The following is a 20,209-nucleotide window of genomic DNA, read 5'->3' as shown; positions in this document are numbered from 1 at the left end:
GAGATGCGAGTGACTCTGAGAAGAGACTTTAGGTTCGGACGTTTGCAGTTTGCTCGGACTGTTTCACTTCTTTCCTTTCCTAGGGCTGCTTTCTTAACCTTTGCTGATTTTGCTTCGAACTTTAATTTTTAAAAAAAAGCTCTCTGGCAGACAGGGACACCGCGGAGTGATGTCAGCACGGACCAGTGTGCGTGCGCAGGTGGCCATTTTGTATTGGCAGGAGACACGTTGCAGGGGACATCCTGCCCCCAATCATCTTCAGCTGCTCCATCAATGACCTCCCCTCCAACTTGAAAAATAGGGAACCAAAAGAGAAAATGCTGGAAAATCTCAGCAGGTCTGGCAGCATCTGTAAGGAGAGAAAAGAGCTGACCTTTCGAGTCCAGATGACCCTTTGTCAAAGGTCTGACAAAGCTTTGACAAAGGGCCATCTGGACTCGAAATGTCAGCTCTTTTCTCTCCTTCCAGATGCTGTCAGACCTGCTGAGATTTTCCAGCACTTTCTCTTTTGGTTTCAGATTCCAGCAGCCGCAGTAATTTGCTTTTGTAAGAAATGGGGATGTGATGGTGTTCAGAACTGTTTACTTGTCTGGTTAGGTTGATTGACCATACTAAATTAGCTCTGAGTGTCCTAAGAAGCTTAGGTTAGAGGGAGTGGCAGGGTAAATATATGGGGATAGGGCCTGGGTGGGATTGTGGTTGGAACAGACTTGATGGGCCGAATGACCTCCTTCTGCACTGTAGGATTCTTTGAACTCCTCAGACTGTGTCCATTTTTTAAAAAAATGACTTCACCAGACGTGGGCATCACTGGCTAGGCCAGCGTTTATTGCCCATCCCTCGCTGCCCTTGAGAATGTGGTGGTGAGCTGTCTTCTTGAACCACTGCAGTCCCTGGGGTGTAGGTACGCCATCTGGACTCAAAACGTCAGCTCTTTGGCTGTTATGGAGAGAATTCCAGGATTTTGACCCAGTGAAGGAACAGCCGGTATATTTCCAAGTCAGGATGGTGAGTAACATGGAGAGGAACCTCCAGACGGTGGTGTTCTCATGTGTCTGCTGCTCTTATTCTACTCATAAATTCAAAAGATATAATAGCAGAATTAGGCCATTCAGCCCATCGAATCCATTCGATCATGGCTGACATGCTCCTCATCCCCATTTTCCTGCCTTCTCCCCATAACCCTTCAACCCATTACCCATTAAAAATGTCTAACTTCTCCTTAAATTTACTCACTGTCCCAGCTTCCACCGCACTTTGGGGTAGCGAATTCCACAGATTCCAAAAGATGTGTGGGCTAGGTGCATTGGCCATGCTAAATTGACCCTAGTGTCAGGGGATTAGCAGGGTAAATATGTGGGGATAATTTGTTAATATATAGGGCCTAGGATTGTGGTTGGTGCGGACACGATGGACCAAATGGTCTCCTTCTGCACTGTAGGGATTCTATGATCAATGATTCACAACCCTTTGGGAGAAGTAGTTCTGGATGGTAGGTTTGGAAGGCGCTGCCTAAGGAGCCTTGCAAGTTCCTGCAGTGCACCTTATAGATGGTACATTGTTTATTGGTGGTGAAGGGATTGAATGTTTGTGGAAGGGTTAGCAATCAAGCGGGGCTGCTTTGTCCTGGATGGTGTCGAGCTTCTTGAGTGTTATTGGAGCTGCACCCATCCAGGCAAGTGGGGAGTATTCCATCACACTGCTGACTTGTGCCTTGTAGATGGTGGACAGGCTTTGGGGAGTCAGGAGGTGAGGTAGTCACTGCAGGATTCCTAGCCTTTGATCTGTTAAGTACCTGCTTAGTATTTATGTGGCTGGTCCAGCTCAGTTTCTGGTCACTGGTCAACCCCAGGATGTTGATCATGGACAATTCGGTGATGGTGATTCCATTGAACGTCAAGGGACTGCAAGATCTGCACAGCATGCAGGCTTGAGAGATCTCGGGCAATTGGTTCTCTGATATCATAGAATCATAGGATCACAGTGCAGAACTGGCCATTCGGCCCATCAAGCCTGCACGAACAATAATCCCACCCAGGCCCTATTCCCATAATCATGCCTATTTAGCCTTCAAAACCCCCTGGCACTAAGGGCAACTTAGCATGGCCAATCCACCTAACCCACACATCTTTGGACACTAAGGGGCAATTTAGCATGGCCAATGCACCGAACCCACACACCTTTGGACACTGAGGATAATTTAGCACAGCCAATCCACCTAACCCGCACATCTTTGGAGTGTGGGAGGAAACCGGAGGAAGCCCACGCAGACATGGGGAGAATGTGCAAACTCCACACAATCACCCGAGGCCAGAATTGAACCTGTGTCCCTGGTGCTGTGAGGCAGCAGTGCTAACCACAGTGCCACCGTAGTTATCCCTATGTAAAGAATGCTAGTATTTTCTTATGATTTGATGTTCTGGTGAGATCCTCAAATTATCCCTACTTACATTTTTTGATTGCAAATAATGACACCACATAGTCCATAGAATGGAGTTAAATGGATAATTCCATCATCAATCAAGCTGTACATCGCTGGAATTTTAATTTGCACCATGTAACTATTATCTACTCACTGCATTTTGATGAAAGAATCATAGGATCCTATAGTACAGGAGGAGGCCATTCAGCCCATCGAATCTGCACCAACAATAATCCCACCCAGGCGCTATACCCATAACCCCACACATTTACGCTGTTAATCTCCCTGACACTAGCATCAATTTAGCATGGCCAATAAACCTAACCAGCACATCTTTCAGACTGTGGGAGGAAACCGGTGCACCCGGAGAACCCACGCAGATACAGGGAGAACGTGCAAACTCCACACAGATAGCAACCTGAGCCAGGAATCGAACCAGGGTCCCTGGAGCTGTGAGGCAGCAGTGCTGATGACTGTGCCACCGTGCCGCCCCATTTTGATGAAGAAATGATCAACTTGTACCATGAAACTGTCCTCCACTATTGCATTGTAATGGAGAAGGAATCGCGTTTTTATCGGAAGTATCTGTCGTAGTTTTGGTCATGGGCTCAGCTGCAGTTCATGGAGATTCTGGTGAAATAGATTCTGCTTGCTGGGTATCTATGTTCGATTATATTTAAAATAGACTTTTTTGCAAAGCAAATCAACCCCACTGTAAGATTAAATGTGCTTGGCCAATCCTGCCATGAGGCTTGTCCTGCCTCCAACTCATTGGCTGACACAATGGGGCCAATAGTCATTCTGTATATTTTTGCACGGTGGCACAGTGGTTAGCACTGCTGCCTCACAGCGCCACGGACCCGGGTTCAATTCCCGGCTTGGGTCACCCTCTGTGTGGAGTTTGCACGTTCTCCCCGTGTCTGTGTGGGTTTCTTCCGGGTGCTCCGGTTTCCTCCCACAGTCCGAAAGACTTGCTGGTTAGATGCATTGGCCATGCTAAATTCTTCCTCGGTGTACCTGAACAAGTGCCAAAGTGTGGCGACTAGGGGATTTTCACAGTAACTTCATTGCAATGTTAATGTAAGCCTACTTGTGGCAATAATGAATAAACTTTAAACACGTTACAATGTTAATTTACCACTTCATGTAGTTCACATTCAACGAACAACTTTCCGGATATATCACAGCTTGGTAGGGCTCCTGATCTGTCCAACACCGCAAGAAACTACAAAGAGTTGTGAACGTAGCCCAGTCCATCACACAAACCAGACTCCCATCCATTGACTCTGTCTACACTTCCCGCTGCCTTGGAAAAACAGCCAGTGTAATCAAGGACCCCACACACCCCGGACATTCTCTCTTCCACCTTCTTTCGCTGGGAAAAAGATACAAAAGCCTGAGATTATGTACCAACCGACTCAAGAACAGCTTCTTCCTGCTGCTATTAGACTTTTGAATGGACCTAGCTTATATTAAGCTGATCATTCTCCATGCAATATCTGTGACTCCAACCCAGAAGCCATGGCCTAGTGGTATTATCGCTAGACTATTAATCCAGAAACTCAGCTAATGCTTTGGGGACTAGGGCTCGAATCCTGCCACAGCAAATTGTGTAATGTGAGTTCAATAAAATATCTGTTATTAAAAACCTACTGATCTCCATGAAACCATTGTTAGGAAAAACCCATCTGGTTCAGTAATGTCCTTTAGGGAAGGAAATCTGCCGTCCTTACGTGGTCTACCCTAGATGTGACTCCAGAGCCACAGCAATGTGGTTGACTCTCAACTGCCCACCAAGGGCAATTAGGGATGGACAATATGGACCAGTGATGCCCATGTCCCACGAATGAATAAAAATATACTTTTTTAAAAACGGTCCATCTTTGGACACTAAGGGGCAATTTTTGGATACTAAGGGGCAATACACCACTTCTTGGCCCCGTGACTCCGCTGTTACCACTCCAGTGTCCCAGCGATTGTGATGTTAGTGCAGAGTGGAAAAAAAATCTCCTTTACAGTCTACCGCCACGCCCACCTTCACAGCAATGTCTGGCCCAATGCCACCATTAAACAATGGTCAGTCCTGTCAGCAATGAATGCAGCAAGAGCTGATGGCAACATGCCTTTGTTTGGCAAAACCGTATGTTGATCCAAGTGAAAAGGAAGAATTGCTAAATTCCAACAGTAATTACATTTCCTCCTCCTGTAATAGATTGCAGAGCAACCAATACTCTTCCTTGATCACAATAACAAAGTAAGTTATTCAAAGGTTTCATTTTAAATTTCATTGGAGATTTATTGCTGTTACTCTTATCCCTCTGAAAAGTATTTCTCAAGTATAAATCTTCCAACCTTCAGGCTATCTTTGCACAACATTGATCCCAGATGTTCATTCCAAGATTCCTTCATATCTTTGAATGGGCGGCACTGTGGTTAACACTGCTGCCTCACAGCACCAATGACCCGGGTTCAATTGTGACCTTGTCTGTATGGAGTCTGCACGTTCTCCCCGTGTCTGCGTGGGTTTCCTCCCACACTCCAAAGATTTGCAGGGTAAGGACTGGCCATGCTATATTGCCCCTTAATGTCTAAAGATGTGAAGGTTAGATGGATTGGCCATGCTATATTGCCCCTTAGTGTCTAAAGATGTGAAGGTGAGGTGGATTGGCTATGCTATATTGCCCCTTAATGTCTAAAGATGTGAAGGTTAGATGGATTGGCTATGCTATATTGCCCCTTAATATCCAAAGATGTGAAGGTTAGATGGATTGGCTATGCTATATTGCCCCTTAGTGTCTCAAGATGTGAAGGTTAGATGGATTGGCCATGCTATATTGCCCCTTAGTATCCAAAGTTGTGTAGGTTAGGTGGATTGGCTATGCTATATTGCCCCTTAGTATCCAAAGATGTGAAGGTTAGGTGGATTGGCTATGCTACATTGCCCCTTAGTGTCTCAAGATGTGAAGGTTAGATGGATTGGCTATGCTATATTGTCCCTTAGTGTCCAAAGATGTGCAGGGTGGGTGGATTGGCATTGCTAAATTGCCTCTTAGTGTCCAAAGATGTGTAGTTCAGGTGAATTGGCCATGCCTAATTGCCCCTGAGTATCCCAGGATGTGCAGATTATGTGGATTAGCCATGGTAAAGACAAGGGGTTATGGGGATAGGTGGGCCTGAATAAGATTCCCCTCTTCTCTGCAGGGGGGGGGCTGCAGAGTAAGATTAAGATGCTCTTTCAGAGGGTTGGTGCAGACTTGATGGGCTGAATGGCCTCCTTCTGCACTGTAGGGATTCTATGGTTCTAAAGTGGTGGAATTTGACTTAAAAATGAATAAATCAAGACTTAAGTTGATCAAGTAATTTATTATTGTTTAAGGTTCCGGAAAACTACTGATCAAAATGTTTAATGGAGACAGTGCTACCACAGAGATATTGTCCAGAGGAAATTCAAACATAGGATGAATCAATAAAGGTTGATGCAATTTGAAGCAAGTTCCTTTTGCATCTAAATCTGGATCTTCGCCAACTGGAGAAAAGCCAAACGTCGCGTCCTGGTCACTCATCAATCAGTTTCTTAAGTTCCTGTTCCACCTGTTCCACGAACGCCGGGAAACTCTGATCCAGGAGACAGAGTCGCAAGAAAGGACCCAACTCCTCTGCGTTCAATGCTGACTGCTGATAGGCCAATGGCAGCTTCGGTGATGTAGCTCCCAACATTGACTAGGGAAGAAAAACTCAACTTATGGAATTGAGGCTATTTTAATGGATTTAAAAATGTCTGCCACTGAATTATGCTCCCTCAAGCTTCTTGAGGGGCGGCATGGTGGGCACAGTGGTTAGCACTGCTGCCACACAGCGTCAGGGACCCTGGGTTCGATTCCCGGCTTGGGTCACTGTCTGTGTGGAGTCTGCACGTTCTCCCCGTGTCTGCGTGGGTTTCCTCCTCCGGGTGCTCCGGTTTCCTCCCACACTCCAAAGATGTGTGGATTGGCCATGCTAAATTGACCGCCTTAGTGTCAGGGGAATTAGCAGGGTAAACATGTGGGGTCACAGTGATAGGGCCTGGGTGGGGATTGTGGTTGGTGCAGACTCGATGGGCCGAATGGCCTCTTTCTGCACTGTAGGGGTTCTACGATTCTGTAGCTTTTAACCAGAACGCCAGTTATATTAATAAAACCCCCAAAACTAACTCTGATTTTTAATTTGAGGTTGCAGGAAAGTTAAAGGTTTCACTTCTCAGCTGGTCAGACAGCGTCTGTGGAGGGGGAAACTTAGTTAACTTTCCAGGTCAAGGGCCAATCTACAGAGCTGAAGGAAGGCGGAAATGTAGACCAGGATTGTATTCAAGGGGCGGCTGGATATAACACTTGGGGTGAAAGGGATCAAAGGTTATGGGGAAAAAGCAGGATTAGACTATTGAGTTGGATGATCAGCTATGATCGTGATGAATGGCAGGGCAGGCTCGAAGGGCCGAATGGCCTCCTCCTGCTCCTATCTTCTATGTTTTTATTCCCCGAGCTCACCCCCGGCTGGGATTCTCTGATCCCGCTGCAGTGAATGGAGAGCTGGTCGAGTGCCAAATTCTCCGTTCTTGCTGGCAGCCGGAGGGGGCGGGGACGGAATAGAATATCAATATTCTGAGTCTGATATTGTTGAACTCAATGCCAAGTCCAAACACTGCAAAGTGTCTAAAGTTAAAATTTATTTATTGTCAAAAGTAGGCTTACATTAACACCGCAATGAAATTACTGTGAAAATCCCCCAGTCGCCACACTCCGGCGCCTGTTCGGGTACACTGAGGGAGAATTTAGCATGGTCAATGCACCCAACCAGCACATCTTTCGGACTGTGGGAGGAAACCAGAGCACCCGGAGGAAACCCACGCAGACACGGGGTGAATGTGCAAACTCCGCACAGTGACCCAAGCCGGGAATCGAACCCGGGTCCCTGGCGCTGTGAGGCAGCAGTGCTAACCACTGTGCCACCGTGCCGCCCATCCACTGTGCCATGCATGTCTAATCAAAACATGAGATGCGTTCCTGCGTTGACCTTTACGGAATATTTCAGCAGGTCCAGGATAGAGGCAAGTCTCACAACACCAGGTTGAAGTCCAACAGGTTTATTTGGAACCACGAGCTTTTGGAGCGCTGCTCCTTCCATCAGGTGAGTCACCTGATGAAGGAGCAGCACTCCGAAAACTCATATAATAGCTTTATAATGAGCTTTGACAAAGGGTCATCTGGACTTGAAACGTCAGCTCTTTTCTCTCCTTACAGACTGAGATTTTCCAGCATTTTCTCTTTTGGCTCCGTAAGCTCATGATTCCAAATGAACCTGTTGGACTTTAACCTGGTGTTGTGAGACTTCTTACTGTGCCCACCCCAGTCCAATGCCGGCATCTCCACACCAGGATAGAGATGGGCAAGATAGAGGATTAAAGTGGCAAGCAACTGAAAACTCGGGGGGAGGAGGGGGGTCACACCTGCGGACTGAATGTAGGTGTCCCGCAAAGGGATCGCCCAATCTGTGTTTGGTCTCCCCAATGTGCAGGAGAGCACGGCCAGATTTGGCCGACCTTGTCCCCGGCTGGGACTCTCCCGTCCCGCAGCAATTGACAGAGTTTTGGCCGAGCGCCGAGTTCTCCGTCCTCGCTGGCAGCAGTGGCGCGATATCTGGAGAATCTCGACCCACATTGCGAACAGCCAATATGGTATACTAAATTGAAAGAACTGCATGTGAATCACTGGAAGAAGTGTTGGGGGCCTTGGATGGTGAGGAGCGAGGGTAAAAGGGAAAGTGTTACATCTCTTGTGTTTGCAATTGGATGGTGTCATGGGAAAGGCAGGTCTGTTCAGTTCAATTCTAAACAAAGACCTTTGGCCTGAAAAGTTAACTCTGTTTCTCGATCTGCAGCAGTTGCCAGACCTGCAGAGCGTTTACAGAATTTTCTCTTTTCATGTTAGCAGTCTGTCAATAACTTTATTAATCTCCACAACTTGTCAGTCATCTGTGGACGTCGCTGGCAGCCAGCATTTACTGCCCATCCCTAGTTGCCCTTGAACTGAGTGGCTATTTCAGACGGCGTTTGAGAGTCAACCATATTGCTGTGGATCTGGAGTCACACGTAGGACAGACCGGGTAAGGACAGCAGATTTCCTTCCCTAAAGGACTTTAGTGAACCAGATGGGTTTTTCTGACAATCGATAATGGTTTCATGGTCATCAGTAGATTCTTAATTCCAGATTTTTTTCTCTGGAATTCAAATTTCACCATCTGCCGTAGTGGGATTGGAATTGGGGTCCCCAGAACATGAGCTGAGTTTCTGGATTAATAGTCCAGCAATGATACACTGGGCCTCATTATCCCTTTGGGGAGAGATGCAGCTCATGCCTTTTTATGCTTTCGGTGAAATCTACTAGGTAGTTGTCTCCACATCAGATGCCTTGTCACCACTGCAGCATTGTGACACCTCCAGTTTAATTGCAGTATATCACAATGTTGCAACATAACCAGGCTCTTTATCACACAGGTCCTTCCACTTAGCGAAACGCGACAGCTTCCTTCATAGTAAGCTCACACGTACTCAAAGCGAGCTAATTTCAATCCGTCAGAATACAAGTTGACATTTTTCCTGCCTGTGGCAAGGTCCTGAATATAATGTAGGAAAACAGAAGGCTGTTAATTTGATACTTCTGCACTGCGCAATAAATACCAGTGCTCGGTGGTGCACTGATAAAGATCAAACTATTTCAGCAACATCATGCCTGGTTCCAGTGAAATCACAAACCGGTTCTTAAATCTTTTGTTAAAAAAAAATGAACCTTATCGCAAGCACATCGCGAACAGAAGAAATATCTCCGCCAACTCATTGACAGGAGAAAACCTTTCCATTGATTCATTGACTGCAGAAAACGTCAGCACTAACTTACAGTGACGAGGGAAACTAGAGTGGCACAGTGCTTAGCATTGCGGCCTCACGGTGCCAGAGACCTGGGTTCGATTCCCGGCTTGGGTCGCCGTCTGTGTGGAGTTTGTACCTTCTCCCCCCCCCTGTGTGGGTGCCCTCCAGGTGCTCCGGTTTTCTCTCACCAGTCTGAACACGTGCGGGTTAGGTTAACTGGCCATGCTAAATTGACCCTAGTGTCAGGGGGATTAACTTCATTGCAGTGTTAATGTAACCCTACTTGTGATAATATGTGGAATTATGGGAATAGGGCCTGGGTGAGATTGTGATCGGTGCAGACTCGATGGGCTGAATGGCCTCTTTCTGCACTGCTGGGACTCTGTACGCAGGAATGCACAGTAACCAGAGCGGTGGCGTGGTGATATTGTGGCTAGACTAGAATCCAGAGACCCAGGGTAAAGTGCTGGGTCGAATCCCACCACGGCAGACGGTGAAATTTGAGTTCAGCAAAAATCTGGAATTATAGAAAATCATAGAAACCCTACAGTGCAGAAGGAGGCCATTCGGCCCATCGAGTCTGCACCGACCACAATCCCACCCCACATATTTTACCCGCTAATCCCTCTAACCTACGCATCCCAGGACTCTAAGGGGCAATTTTTAACCTGGCCAATCAACCTAACCCGCACATCTTTGGACTGTGGGAGGAAACCGGAGCACCCGGAGGAAACCCACGCAGACACGAGGAGAATGTGCAAACTCCACACAGACAGTGACACGAGCCGGGAATCGAACCCGGGACCCTGGAGCTGTGAAGCAGCAGCGCTAACCACTGTGCTACCGTGCCGCCCTTATAAGTCTAATGATGACTGCAAGACTATTGTCGATTGTCGTAAAAATCCATTTGGTTCACTAATGTCCTTTAGGGAAGGAAATCTGCTGTCCTCACCCGGTCTGGCCTACATGTGACTCCAGCAATGTGGTTGACTCTCAATTGTCCTCTGAAATGGAGATGAATTAGGGAATTGCAACAAATGCTGGGCCCAGCCAGCGACCCCCACATCCCGTAAAATGAATAACAAAAATCCCACTAACACATTGTGACCAGAGGAAATATTTTCGCCACTGCACTGTGACCCAGACGGAATGAGCGAGGAAAAAGTTAACGTTTAGTTATTATTATCACAAGTAGGATGACATTAACACTGCAATGAAGTTACTGTGAAAATCCCCCAGTCGCCACACTCCGGCGCCAGTTCGGGTTACACTGAGGGAGAATTTAGCACGGCCAATGCGCCTAAACAGGACAGTCTTTCAGACTGTGGGAGGAAACTGGAGCACCCGGAGGAAAACCCACGCAGACACGGGGAAGAATGTGCAAACTCCACACAGACAGTGACCCAAGCCGGGAATCAAGCCCGGGTCCCTGGCGCTGTGAGGCAGCAGTGCTAACCACTGTGCCGCCATACCGCCGAAAGTTTTCTACTGAATGATAACCAGGGGAACCTTTCCAAGAATGCTCAACAGAAAATATTCCCAGGTTGCTCTATTACTGCATTAACTGCGGCCATTCTGTTTTGTGTCTTTCACTCCGTTGTCCATATCTTGGAAAAATACAGATGATATCTTCCTTAACCAAATCTCTATCCTCAAAAAGCGTGAGAAGTCAAACAAAAGCAAAATACCACAGGTGCTGGAAATCTGAAACTAAAACTGAAAATGCCAGGAAGACTCAGCAGGGGGTGGCAGCGTAACATGCTACTGTGCAGAGGGACCTGGGGGTCCTTGTGCATGAGACGCAAAAACCCAGTCTGCAGGTGCAACAGGTGATCAAGAAGGCAAATGGGATGTTGGCCTATATCGCAAGGGGGATAGAATACAAAAGCAGAGATGTTTTGCTGCATCTGTACAGGGCATTGGTGAGGCCACAGCTGGAATACCGTGTGCAGTTTTGGTCCCCTTATTTGCGGAAGGATATATTGGCCTTGGAGGGAGTGCAGAGAAGGTTCACCAGGTTGATACCAGAGATGAGGGGTGTTGATTATGAGGAGAGACTGAGCAGATTGGGTTTGTACTCGTTGGAATTTAGAAGGCTGAGGGGGGATCTTATAGAGACCTATAAGATAATGAAGGGGCTGGATAGGGAAGAGGTGGAGAGATTCTTTCCACTTAGAAAGGAAACTAGAACTAGAGGGCACAGCCTCAAAATAAAGGGGGGTCAGTTTCGGACAGAGTTGAGGAGGTTCTTCTCTCAGAGGGTGGTGAATCTCTGGAATTCTCTGCCCACTGAAGTGGTGGAGGCTACCTCGTTGAATATGATTAAATCACGGATAGATGGATTCCTGATCGGTAAGGGAATTAGGGGTTATAGTGATCAGGCGGGTAAGTGGAACTGATCCATTTCAGATCAGCCATGATCTTATTGAATGGCGGGGCAGGCTCGAGGGGCTAGATGGCCTACTCCTGCTCCTATTTCTTATGTTCTTATGGAGGGCGAGAGTAAAATGGTTAACGTTTCAGATCAATGGCCTTTCGTCAGAATTAGGCAAAGTTAGAAATGTAGTCAGTTTTGAGCAAGGGTGGGGGGAGTGGGGGATGGGGGGGGAGGAAAGTCTGTGATCGGGTGGATGGATAAACGGCACAGTATTAGAAAGAGGAAGCGGTGGCGTAGTGGTATCACCACTGGACTAGTAATCCAGAGACCCAGGGCAATGCACAGGTTCGAATCCCACCACGGCCGATGGTGAAATTTGAATTTGGTACAAATCTGGAATTAAAAGTCTAACAATGACTGTGAAACCATTGTCGATTGTCGTAAAAAAACGGGTTCGATTCCCGGCTTGGGTCACTGTCTGTGTGGAGTTTGCACATTCTCCTCGTGTCTGCGTGTGTTTCCTCCGGGTGCTCCGGTTTCCTCCCACAGTCCAAAGATGTGCGGGTTAGGTTGATTGGCCGTGCTAAAATTGCCCCTTAGTGTCCTGGGATGCGTAGTTTAGAGGGATTAGTGGGTAAAATATGTAGGGATATGGGGGTAGGGCCTGGGTGGGATTGTGGTGCAGACTGGATGGGCCGAATGGCCTCTTTCTGTACTGTAGGGTTTCTATGATTCTATGATCTGGTTCATTAAATGCCCTTTGAGGAAGGAAATCTGCCGTCCTTACCCAGTCTGGCCTACATGTGACTCCAGACCCCACAGCAGTGTGGTTGACTCTCAAATGCGCTCTGAAATGTACGACAATCAGGGATGGGCAATAAAGCCTGGGCCCAGCCAGCGACCCTCACGTCTCGTTAAAATGAATAAATTAACCTGGGTGTCCCCAGGCTGGCACGGACAAGATGGGCCGAATGGCCTCCTGCTGCGCTGTAACTTTTCTGTGTTTCCATGGGAGTTACACAATGAGGAAAGAAAGAAGTAACAGGTAGAGCGGGTGCGCTGTTACCTGAAGCAAAAATAGGCGACAAACCAAAACACGCGACGACACACCAAGAAAAACAAAATGGGGCTGGGACAGAAATAGCGATCTGAAATTGTTGAACTCGGTGTTGAGTCTGGAAGGTGCTATCGAAAGATGAGCTGATATAAGATACACATCTCTCAATTCATAGTTGTTGGGGGTCACTAGATATGAATGCTATCTGTTGGAGTTGTGGTTTGGGATAAGGTCGGCATTGAGATCAAAAAGGTTCAACTGCTTTAACAATGAGGGACTCAACTTTGCCTGTCGAACGTGAGATCTACTGAGTAACTTGTCACATATCATGTCTTTCAACGCACTGAGAAGTACAAACAACGGGCGATAGATTACGATATGGTGGAAGAACATTCGTTTCCTGTCTGCAGGTAACAAAAGTTCTTTTCATTATCGTCTTTCCAATTTGTGCTTTCAGTTTCCCTGAACTATTCCCCTTTTTAATCAACCATCTATTTCCCTCTTTTGTCCCCAGTTGCTGCACCAGCAAGTTCAGAATTGATGTGGGGCTGAAAGTAAAAGGTATCAAAAATGCTTTTAAAAAATCTTGAAGGGGTATTTTATGACACTGATTTGATCTGATTTATTAGTGTCACATAAGTAAGTTTATTTATTAGTCACAAGTAAGGCTTACATTAACGCTGCAATGAAGTTACTGTGAAATTCCCCTAGTCGCCACACTCCGGCGCCTGTTCGGGTCAATGCACCACCCAACCAACGCATCTTTCAGACTGTGGGAGGAAACCGGAGCGCCCGGAGGAAACCCACGCAGATACGGGGAGAACGTGCAAACTCCACACGGGCAGTAACCCAAGCCCAGGAATCGAACCCGGGTCCCTGGCGCTGTGAGGCAGCAGTGCTAACCACTGTGCCACCCAAGTATGTATTCTGTATACAATGTATACAATGAAAAGGGTAGCACGGTGGTTAGCACTGCTGCTTCACAGCTCCAGGGATCTGGGTTCGATTCCCGGCTTGGGTCACTGTCTGTGTGGAGTTTGCACATTCTTCTCGTGTCTGCGTGGGTTTCCTCCGGGTGCTCCCACAGTCCAAAGATGTGCGAGTTAGGTTGATTGGCCATGCTAAAAATAAAATTGCCCTTAGTGTCCTGAGATGCGTAGGTTAGAGAGATTAGTGGGTAAATCTGTAGGGATATGGGGGTAGGGCCTGGATGGGATTGTGGTCGGTGCAGACTCGATGGGCCAAATGGCCTCTTTCTGTGCTGTAGGGTTTCTATGATTTCTTTCTATGATGTACAACTCCATCATATAAAGCACTGGTGAGCCCTCAACTAGAGCAGTGTCCAATCCTGGGCATCAATTTGGGAAAATATGTCAAGGTTTGGGAGAGGGTACAGAAGAGACCTAGGGTGGGAATGTCTGGCCGTGCTCACCCCAAAACAGATTTGATTATTATTATGTGTATTGTCACGTGTATTAGTACACAGTGAACCGTATTGTTTCTTGCGCGCTATACAGACAAAGCATACTGTTCATAGAGAAGGAAAGGAGAGAGTGCAGGATGTAGTGTTACAGTCATAGCTAGGGTGTAGAGAAAGGTCAACTTAATGCAAGGTAGGTCTATTCAAGAGTCTGACAGCAGCAGGGAAGAAGCTGTTCTTGAGTCGGTTGGTACGTGACCTCAGACTTTTGTATCTTTTTCCCGATGGAAGAATGTGGAAGAGAGAATGTCCGGGGTGCGTGGGGTCCTTGATTATGTTGGCTGCTTTGCCGAGGCAGCGGGAAGTATAGACAGAGTCGATGGATGGGAGGCTGGTTTGCGTGATGGATTGGGCTACATTCACGAGTTTTTGGAGTTTCTTGTGGAAGCAAGAAGTAAGTAAAGAACGCAAGAAAGGTTACTCCGGGTGGCACGGTGGCACAGTGGTTAGCGTTGCTGCCTCTCAGCGTCAGGGACCCGGGTTCAATTCCAGCCTCGGGTCACTGTCTGTGTGGAGTTTGCACATTCTTCCCGTGTCTGTGTGGGTTTCCCCCGGGCACTCCGGTTTCTCCCAACAGCGCAAAGGTGTGCGGGTTACGTTGATTGGCCATGCTAAATTGATCCTTAATGGCAGGGGGACCAGCTAGGGTAAATACAAGGGGTTACAGGGATAGGGCCTGAGTGGGATTGTGGTCAATACAAACTCAATGGGCAAAATTACTTCCTTCTGTACTGTAGGGATTCTATGATTCTATGATCATAAAATCTATGATTGCTTGCAATTAGAGTTTAGTGTTAAATCGGGCGTCGTGCTCAGTCAGAAGACCACATCTGGCTTTCCAAAAGCAAGATGAATCGTAGAATCCTACAGTGCAGAAGGAGGCCATTCGGCCCATCGAGCCTGCACTGACCACAATCCCACCCAGGCCCTATCCACATAAGCCCATTTACCCTAGCTCGTCCCCCTGACACTAAGGGGCAATTCAGCATGGCCAACTAATCTAACCCACACATCTTTGGACTGTGTGAGGAAACCGGAGCACCCGGAGGAAACCCACGCAGACACGGGGAGAACGTGGAGACTCCGCACAGACAGTGACCCAAGCTGGGAATTGAACCCGGGTCCCCTGGAGCTCTGAGGCAGCAGTACGAACCACTGTGCCACCCCTAAGTGTCGAGGGCGGATCGCCCTCCTGGTCTGGGAAATGCTGCAACTTCATCGGAACAACATTGAAGGAGTTTCGCTCCGTATGAAATCTACTTTCCCGAGAGTACCTTTCGCCTGCACTGATTTACAAAGAAATTCGAAGAGAATTTGCTTCAAGATTTTATGCATTGTTGAAAGAGGAAGTTGTTGGTTAGAAAACAGAAAATGCTAGAAAATCTCAGCAGGTCTGACAGCGTCCGTGGAGAGAGAATAGAGCCAACGTTTCGAGTCATTAGCCCAGTTCTCTCTACACAGATGCTGTCAAACCTGCTGAGATTTTCCAACATTTTCTGTTTTTGCTTCAGATTCCAGCATCTACAGTGACTGGCTTTTATCTTCAGGTTTTTGGTTGCTTGTCCCTACGTACCTTTGCTAGTTCTTTGATGGTTACCCTACCCTCAGGAAGGGTACCGTGTGCTCCTGTTTGCTCCTCCTCTGTGCTGCGTCCCTGTGATTAAAAGATTAAAAAGCAGGATCTTACAAGTACTAAAATTAATGACAGGAGTGCCATATGGCAAATGTTCAATCAAAACTTTGTACTTGGCACCTAGAACCACAGAATCCACAGAATCCCTACAGTGCAGAAGGAGACCATTCTGCCCATTGATTCTGTACTGACTCTCTGAAAGAACATCCCACCCAGGCCTATACTGCCCTATCCCTGTAATTCCGCGCATTCACCATGGCTAATCCACCTAACCTACACATCCTTCTGACACTTAGTGGCAATTTAGCATGGCCAATGCATCTAACCTGCACATCTTTGGACACTAAGGGGCAATTTAGCATGGCCAATCCATCTAACCTGAACCTCTAGGGACACTAAGGGATAATTTACCATGGCCAATCCATGCAACCTGCACATCTTTGGAGTGTGAGAGGAAACCCACGCAGACACGGGGAAAACGTGCAAACTCGACACAGTCACCCAAGGCCGGAATCGAACCCAGGTCCTTGGTGCTGTGAGGCAGCAGGGTTAACCACTGTGCTGCACATAGCTAATCTCGGCAGTACCAGTGGGATCAATGCTACAGTTGTTACCGACTTAAAACCAGAGCTCGCCTTAGAATGTAGGCTGCCTGTGGAGATCACAGACAAGCTACACAAGAAGCTGAGAGGCGAGATTCTTTCTGGTTTTCCTTCTCCAGTGGATATTAGCTAGTTGCCGCCTCCTCACACCAGCCGAGCTTGCGCAGGGAACGGAATTTTCCCGTCCAACCCACCACGGGAATCGTAGCGGGCGGGACATAGACCATGCATAGGTCCATTGACCTTGGGTGGGATTTTCCGGTCTTGGGGTGAGTACGGCCGGGAAATCCCACCCTGGGCCTCCGAAGAGCACTGTCTATGTGGAGTCTGCACGATCCCCCCGTGTCTGCGTGGGTTTCCTCTGGGTGCTCCAGTTTCCTCCCACAGTCCAAAGGTGTTAAGGTTAGATGCATTGGCCATGCTAAATTGACCCTTAGTGTCCAAAGATGTGCAGGTTAGGTGGATTGGCCATGCTGAATTGCCCATTAGTGTCCAAAGATGTGTAGGTTATGTGGATTAGCCATGCTAAATTGACCCTTAATGTCCAAAGATGTGTAGGTTAGGTGGATTGGCCATGCTAAATTGCCTATTAGTGTCCAAAGATGTGTAGGTTAGGTGGATTGGCCATGCTGAATTGCCTATTAGTGTCCAAAGATGTGCAGGTTAGGTGGATTGGCCATGCTAAATTGCCCCTTAGTGTCCAAAGATGTGCGGGTTAGGTGGATTGGCCATGCTAAATTGCTCCTTAGTGTTGGGGGAGGGAGGGTTAGCAGGGTAAATATGTGGGGTTACGGGGATAGGGCCTGGGTGGGATTGTTGTCGGTGCAGGCTCGATGGGCCGAATGGCGTCCTTCTGCACCGTAGGGATTCTATGATTCTGTTCTATGATTCTAGGAGCAGTCAGCCTGAACCCACGGCTAACCACTTTGTATGCACTGTGCGTGGAAATGTCAAGACATTCAGGCCACTCCAGATACCGACATTATCATGCGTTTGAATAACTCATGTCTCCTGGGGGGAATTCCTTGAATAAAACTGATGGCAAAATTGCCTCGCAATTACTACTCAATCATGGGAGAAACCAGTGAGTGTGCTGCTGCCTATAAATTTCCCTTTTGTATGTCTACACTCTCATTCTGCCTTCAGTGAGAATGGATTCTTTTTTTATTTCAAGGGGATTCAAGTGTTCGGTTCAGATGAATGAACAAAATTATGTATTCAAGATGTTTTTGCACTTTTGGCATCTAGTAAGCCAACATATATAATCCTGATTAAGCAAGGATTATTATTCGCTCGCTCGCATTTAATACTTTCCTGGAACATAAACAAGTCCAAAAGATTAATTCTCAGAAATGGCGCACTGTGGCACAGAGAGAGGAGAGCGTGCAGGTTTCCCAGCACGGATGCATTTGGCCTGACCTCATCCCTACGTGTCCATGCATTTTGAGGATCTATCCTTGGAGAGAACTACTACTGACCTCTATGTGGACGGGGGTGGCACAGTGGTTAACACTGCTCTCTCACAGCGCCAGAGACCCGGGTTCGATTCCCAGCTTGGGTCACTGTCTGTTTGGAGTTGGCACGTTCTCCCCGTGTCTGTGTGGGTTTCCTCCGGGTGCTCCGGTTTCATCCCACAGTCCAAAGATGTGCAGGTTAGGTTGACTAGCCATGGTAAATTGCCCCATAGTGTCTGGGGGGAGAGCAGGGTAAATACGTGGGATTAAGGGGATTTGGGCCTGGGTAGGATTGTGTTTGGTGCAGACTTGATGGGCCGAATGGCCTCCTTCGGCACTATAGGGATTCTATGATTCTCTATGTGGATGGAGCTATGGGGTGGCACAATGGTTAGCATTGCTGCCTCACAGCGCCAGGGACCCGGGTTCGATTCCCAGCTTGGGTCACTGTGCGGAGTTTGCATGTTCTCCCCGTGTCTGCTTGAGTTTCCTCTTGGTGCTCCGGTTTCATCCCACAGTCTGAAAGACGTGCGGGTTAGGCGGACTGGCCGTGCTAAGTTGCCCCTGAGCGTCAGGGGGATTAGCGGGGTAAATACTTGGGGTTAAGGCGATAGGGCCTGGGTGGGATTGTGGTCGGTGCAGACTCGATGGGCCAAATGGCCTCCTTCCGCACTGCCGGGATTCGATGATTCCAGCTGGCTTTGTTCAAAGCTCCCGAAAAGGCAAAAGTAGCCTGAATAATCTTGGCAGCTTTCACAATCTCAGCCCTTTGTACGGAAAAGAGTGGGGTTGATAGATATCGCTGCAGAGGATTGTTAGCAAGCTGGCACTTAACACTCTTGCTGAGGTGGGAGCTTAAAGAGTAGGCACGAAAGTGAACAGCTGGGATCACTCAATAACACGAACATGAATAGCAATGATTCTCACAGCAGCCTTTAACGTGACCTACTCTGTAACACCACTCCCAGATATGTTGCTTGTCAGAGGTTTAAGAGTTTTCACAGGAACAGGGCATTCATGTTATCGAGAGGGACCGTCTTGAAAGCTTTGATGGCATGTTAACGTTGCATCCGAACAGAAGTAGATTCAACTCAATCACGGCGTTATAACATTCAATTGCAGCAAAATGAACAGGGGCGGCACAAGTGGGGCTATTTCTTTCCCTCCACTAACCTACCTCTGGCTCCAGACTTCCAGATTGGCCGATGTGCGTTGACTGGCTCAACTGTAGAGCTGGATTCTGAATCTTTCCATCAGGGTTCTGTACATCGATATACTGAAGGAGCATTTGCACACAGTTAGAACAATCTTCCAGTGCTTGCCTGTGCGAATCTCCGCTGAACTGTACTCTGAACATACGGCTTTCATTCTAGCGGAGAAGAAAAGGTGAACTGGAGGTGATTATGGCTGTGATTTTCAAACACAAAACCTGTTTGACAGATAAGAATAACTCTGACTTACAAGAAGTAAACTGTCAAACTTCCTGAAGACCAATTTTTTTTTAGATATAGATTTCCTACAGTGCAGAATCGGCCCATCGAGACTGCACCGACAACAATCCCACCTCTCCCTGTAACCCCACATATTTACCCCGCTAATCCCTCTAATCTACGCATCCCGGGACACCAAGGGGCAATTTAGCATGGCCAATCAACCTAACCCGCACATCTTTGGACTGTGGGAGGAAACCGGAGCGCCCGGAGGAAACCCACACAGACACGGGGAAGAACGTGCAAACTCCACACAGACAGTGACCCAAGCCAGGAATCGAACCCAGGTCCCCGGTGCTGTGAAGGCAGCAGTGCTAATCACCGTGCCGCCAATAATTTTGTCTGGGTAAGCTACGATGTGATTGCACTAGATTCACAAGGGAGATTCACCAGGATGTTGCCTGGGATGGAGCATTTGAGCTATAAGGAGAAATTGGATAGGCTTGGGTTGTTTTCCATCCACTGGCTCTATCTACACTTCCCGCTGCCTCAGGAAAGCAGCTGGCATAATCAACCCCATGCACCCCGGACACACTCTCTGCCACCTTCTCCCTTCAGGAAAAAGATACCAAAGTCTGAGGTCACATACCAACCGACTCAAGCACAGCTTCTTCCCTGCTGCCATCAGACTTTTGGATCTACCTTATATTAAAGTGATCTTTCTCTACACCCTAGCTATGAATGTAACACTACATTCTGCACCCGCTCCTTTCCTTCTCTATGAACAGTATGCTTTGTCTGTACGCCGCGCAATCAACAATACTTTTTACTGTGTACCAATACATGTGACAAT

At 47.6% G+C, this 20,209-nt stretch overlaps 1 protein-coding gene across 1 annotated transcript in view; it reads right to left on the bottom strand.

Moving 5' to 3' along the window:
* Window positions 1–5,766: 5,766 nt before the first annotated feature.
* The window catches only part of LOC144480449 (meiotic recombination protein REC114-like), a 67,173-nt gene continuing 52,730 nt past the window's right edge, over window positions 5,767–20,209 (bottom strand). The window contains exons 4-6 of the mRNA XM_078199880.1: window positions 19,104–19,295; window positions 15,811–15,891; window positions 5,767–6,142 (exon numbers count right to left, since the gene is read on the bottom strand). Of these exons, the coding sequence (XP_078056006.1) occupies window positions 5,978–6,142; window positions 15,811–15,891; window positions 19,104–19,295 (438 nt within the window). The 3' untranslated portion in view covers window positions 5,767–5,977. The remainder of the gene's footprint in view (window positions 6,143–15,810; window positions 15,892–19,103; window positions 19,296–20,209) is intronic.

Source organism: Mustelus asterias, chromosome 29 (assembly GCF_964213995.1).
Source record: "Mustelus asterias chromosome 29, sMusAst1.hap1.1, whole genome shotgun sequence".
NCBI classification, from domain to species: Eukaryota; Metazoa; Chordata; class Chondrichthyes; order Carcharhiniformes; family Triakidae; genus Mustelus; species Mustelus asterias.
Note: the sequence above shows the minus strand (reverse complement) of the source record. Positions and strands in the feature narration are given on the sequence as shown.